Genomic DNA, 3,667 nt, shown 5'->3' with positions numbered 1-3,667 from the left:
GGGCAAAAGTGAAAAGGCAAAACATGCAGTAATAAGGAAACAAACAACAAGCAACCGGTCAGCAGGGCGAAAAGAGACGGTATTGGCTCCTCATCTGGATCGGAGTCCCGGGGAGTTCCAAGAGGCCAGAGCGGTGGGGGGGAAGAGGGAATATAAAATGTGGTTATGTCATCATAAGGCCCACTCCGGTCCGGAACCGAAAACAACCCGCGATATCGCCTCTCGCCCACTCTTACCACCGTCCTGCAACTGCCAGCCCCTACCACCCGCAACTCACCCCCCGAGAGGCAACCACCTACCTGCAGCAACCGGTACTTGATAACCGCCTCGCCCAGGATCCTGGGGCTGTTGGCGGCCGTGTTGTGACGTCCGATTAACTCTAGCGCCAGCAGCCGAGGCGGAGGCAGCGGAGGTAGCGGGCTGGCGGGGGAACCCCCCGCCGCCGCTGCTGGCGGCGCTGGCTGTCTGAGCGCCACTGCCACGTCCACTAGAGCGCAGCCGTCGGGGGTAGCCACGTTGGCGGCCGCCGTAAGGCCCATCTTGCGCAGCACCGAAACCAGCTCAGCTTGGTACCTGCGTTTCCGCATGGCACATGATGTAAACGGAGGGCATGTATAGCATGCTATAACAAGGACGCAACCAAGCAAAACAAAAGTCAATAAGATCTTTTACATATAAAAAATACGGTAGGAGAGCACGATGTGCTGAGAAAAATCCCAACTACCCAACCGCGCGTAAATCCCTAAGAGAGACAGAGCCGAGCAGTACAGAACGTAAAGGAACTCTGAAGCTGTTTTTTCGACAGGGAACACCTCAAAGCAATGTCGCTACGCACGTTCTCCGCGCGGCACACTGCACCACCGGCTAGCAAAAGAGTTCCTGCACTATATCTATATCTATATAGGTCGCGCTATAGCATATAATGAAGAAAAGGTCTTTGCGCTGCGGCTGCGCTCGGGGGGGGGGACCAGCCCCAAACATATGCAAGGAAACAAGAAATTACAACACGCCACCCGCAGTAGGGGGGCCCCCCTAGGTAAGGCCCTCCTACCGATTGGGCGGCTTCCCCCAGGCGCTGGGCCAGTCTCGACCTCCACGCAGCCACGAGGCGGGCTCGGACCTCCGGCGGCAGGGCGGCGTTGAGCGGGGAGTCTACTCGGTCCGCCTGGGCGGCCAGCAGGCAGGCCGCCACCTGCGGCAGCGGCAGCAGACGGCGGCAGCAACAGACGGCGGCGGCAGGACGGCGGCGGCAGGACGGCGGCGGCAGGACGGAGGGAGAGTTGGTGCGGTTGAACGCCGGCGGCGGCAGCGGCGGCGGCAGAGGTGCCGAATGGCGGATGGGAGAGCGAGGAGGGCGGGGGGGCATGGCCATGCGTAGTGAGAGGAACAACAGCACAGGGGGGATGGTTGCGGCGGTGGAAAGCCTCCGAGACTGTGTGGCGAATACACTTCGGGGAAAAGACGAGACAGAATTATAATGATAAGGTAAATAATGATATCGATGCGCACGTGCGAAGACGGCTAAGGACAGAGTAACCAGGGGCATACTGCCGCTCTACCCGCCGTTGTATTGCTCAGACTTCCCCTTAAAGGACTCGCATATGCACACGCACACACATACATACGCACACGCACACACATGCATGCGCAGACACACACATACGCACACGCGCACACACTCACGTACACACATACATACGCACACGCACACACGTATACACACACACACGCACACATACACACACACCTGTACGGCCTGTTTGGAGAACTCCCGCAGCCGTTCTTGTTGCTGTCGTTGCTCTTCCTCCAGCGGCTCCTTCCTCAGCTCGTTCCCGCCAGCACCGTCGTCACCGTAGCTCTCCGCCTCATTCCCCCCAGCAGCAGCAGGCGGCGCCCACACCGCCCGTGTTGCCGCCCCTGTTGCTGCATGTGCGGCGCTGGCTCCTGCACTGGCCGTCGATAGAGTGCCGCCCTCGCGCAGCCATGCACCCAGCTGTTGAGATAACCGCTGAGCAAACGATCCGTTGTGGTGCCGGAAAACTGATAACGACCACAGCAGCCCCGTGACGGTGTGTAACGGAGGCGGTGACGATGACGATGACGGGGCAGCGGCGGCGGCGGCGGCGGTGGGGCCGCCACCGGCAGTGTATTGCAGCCAGCTGCGCTCCGCCGCCGCCAGGATCAGCGGTCCCGGGTGTCGATTCAGCTTGGCGCAAGCCCACAAGGTTTTGAAGATGTCGGCGGGGGCCCATGGCTCTGAGGGTAGCTGGAAGCGACCCGCGGGTCCGTCCAGTTGCTGCTCTAGGCGCTGGTTGGCCTCCGCAGCGGCGGCGACCATGGCGGCGGCGGGGTCAAAGCCCGCCGCGCCCTGGCTTGCCGCTGCCGCGGCCGGCTCCGCTGCGGCGGCCGGCAGCACGGGCTTCGCGGGGCGAGAGAGGAGTTGGAGGTCCTGTCGCGGTTCCGACGCGGCAGAGGCGTTGACGTCAGCACCAGCAGCAGCAGCAACAGCAGCAGTAGACGCCCTAGCGCTGTTGCTCATCCCTGTCACGGCGGCCGCGTTGCTGTGATCGCCGGGGCCTCCAAGCATCTGGCCATCTCCACTACTACTGCTGCTACTGCTGCTACTGCTGCTGCTACTGGCTGCCTCACTCGTGCCCGCTCCATCCATCTTACCGAGACCAACCTCACTCGCGGCCGACCGCTCCGCACTCGCCGCCACAGCTTCTCCCACCGCCACGGTAGCCGCCGAAGGCGGCACCACGGCGAAGAGAGCCCCGGCAGGCGCCCCCGCTGCTGCTGCAGGCACTGCTGCTGCACTCACCGTCGCCGCGGCAGCGTTCGCGGCAACATCACGCCCCGAGCCGCTGCTGCTGTGGGCAACGCGAACCGAGGCTGCGCGACCGGACTCTAAAAGCGACATTTCCGACGCCAGGGAGGGCTGCGGTGGGAGGCCCAGAAGGGCAGCCTGGGGTAGGTAGGGCGGTTGGGGGGTTGGGGGGAAACTTCGGGCAGGCAACACCGGCATTAAAAATAAATATCTATTAATGACATAGTTTAGATCGTAATACTTCAAAAATAATAATACAAAAATAATATACAATATAATAAAATAATAATATACAATAATGATGATGATTATAAACAGGTTAAATGGTCTCACAAAGTCTTTTCGAAGCACCTTTACCAACCTGGAGGTCCTCCAGCAGCTCGGGCGTGTCCTGTCGCAGCGACGCCAGCGCCCACATGAGCGTCGTCAGCTGGGGAACCCGACTCCGTCGCTCCAGGGGAAGTCGGGACGCCACACGCACCAGCAGCGCCTCCACGGGAGGACACTGCCAGCGGAGCCGCGCCAGCGCCGTCAGCAGCCGCATCGCGTCGTCAAGGCTAATGCCGGCGGCGGCCGCAACGCCGCCTGACCGCGGCGTGGCCTGCGGCGACGCGGCTGAGGCTGGGGCGGGGGCGGCGGCGGCAACGGTGGCGGCGGCGGCGGCGGGAGAGTAAGGTGGAGCGGTTGCGGTGGTTGCTGTTGTTCCTGCACTACTCACAGCGGCTGTCGGTGGCTGCTGCGACGGTGGCGGCGGCGACGACGTGCACAGCTGGGTAAGACGCGCCAGCGCCACCCGGCGCAGCAGGTCCACCCGCTGTGGTGTGGGGCCTCGTCGCCCAG

The 3,667-nt window shown here is 62.4% G+C and overlaps 1 protein-coding gene across 1 annotated transcript in view; it reads right to left on the bottom strand.

Moving 5' to 3' along the window:
* Positions 1-278: 278 nt before the first annotated feature.
* Positions 279-3,667, bottom strand: part of VOLCADRAFT_127324 (uncharacterized protein) — a gene marked incomplete at both ends in the record, with an annotated part of 9,651 nt that continues 6,262 nt past the window's right edge. Inside the window, 6 exons of the mRNA XM_002945752.1 lie at positions 279-573; positions 1,092-1,192; positions 1,901-2,449; positions 2,822-2,965; positions 3,189-3,448; positions 3,546-3,563. Of these exons, the coding sequence (XP_002945798.1) occupies positions 279-573; positions 1,092-1,192; positions 1,901-2,449; positions 2,822-2,965; positions 3,189-3,448; positions 3,546-3,563 (1,367 nt within the window). The remainder of the gene's footprint in view (positions 574-1,091; positions 1,193-1,900; positions 2,450-2,821; positions 2,966-3,188; positions 3,449-3,545; positions 3,564-3,667) is intronic.

This window comes from Volvox carteri (genome assembly GCF_000143455.1).
Source record: "Volvox carteri f. nagariensis unplaced genomic scaffold VOLCAscaffold_1, whole genome shotgun sequence".
In the NCBI taxonomy this organism is placed as follows: Eukaryota; Viridiplantae; Chlorophyta; class Chlorophyceae; order Chlamydomonadales; family Volvocaceae; genus Volvox; species Volvox carteri.
Note: the sequence above shows the minus strand (reverse complement) of the source record. Positions and strands in the feature narration are given on the sequence as shown.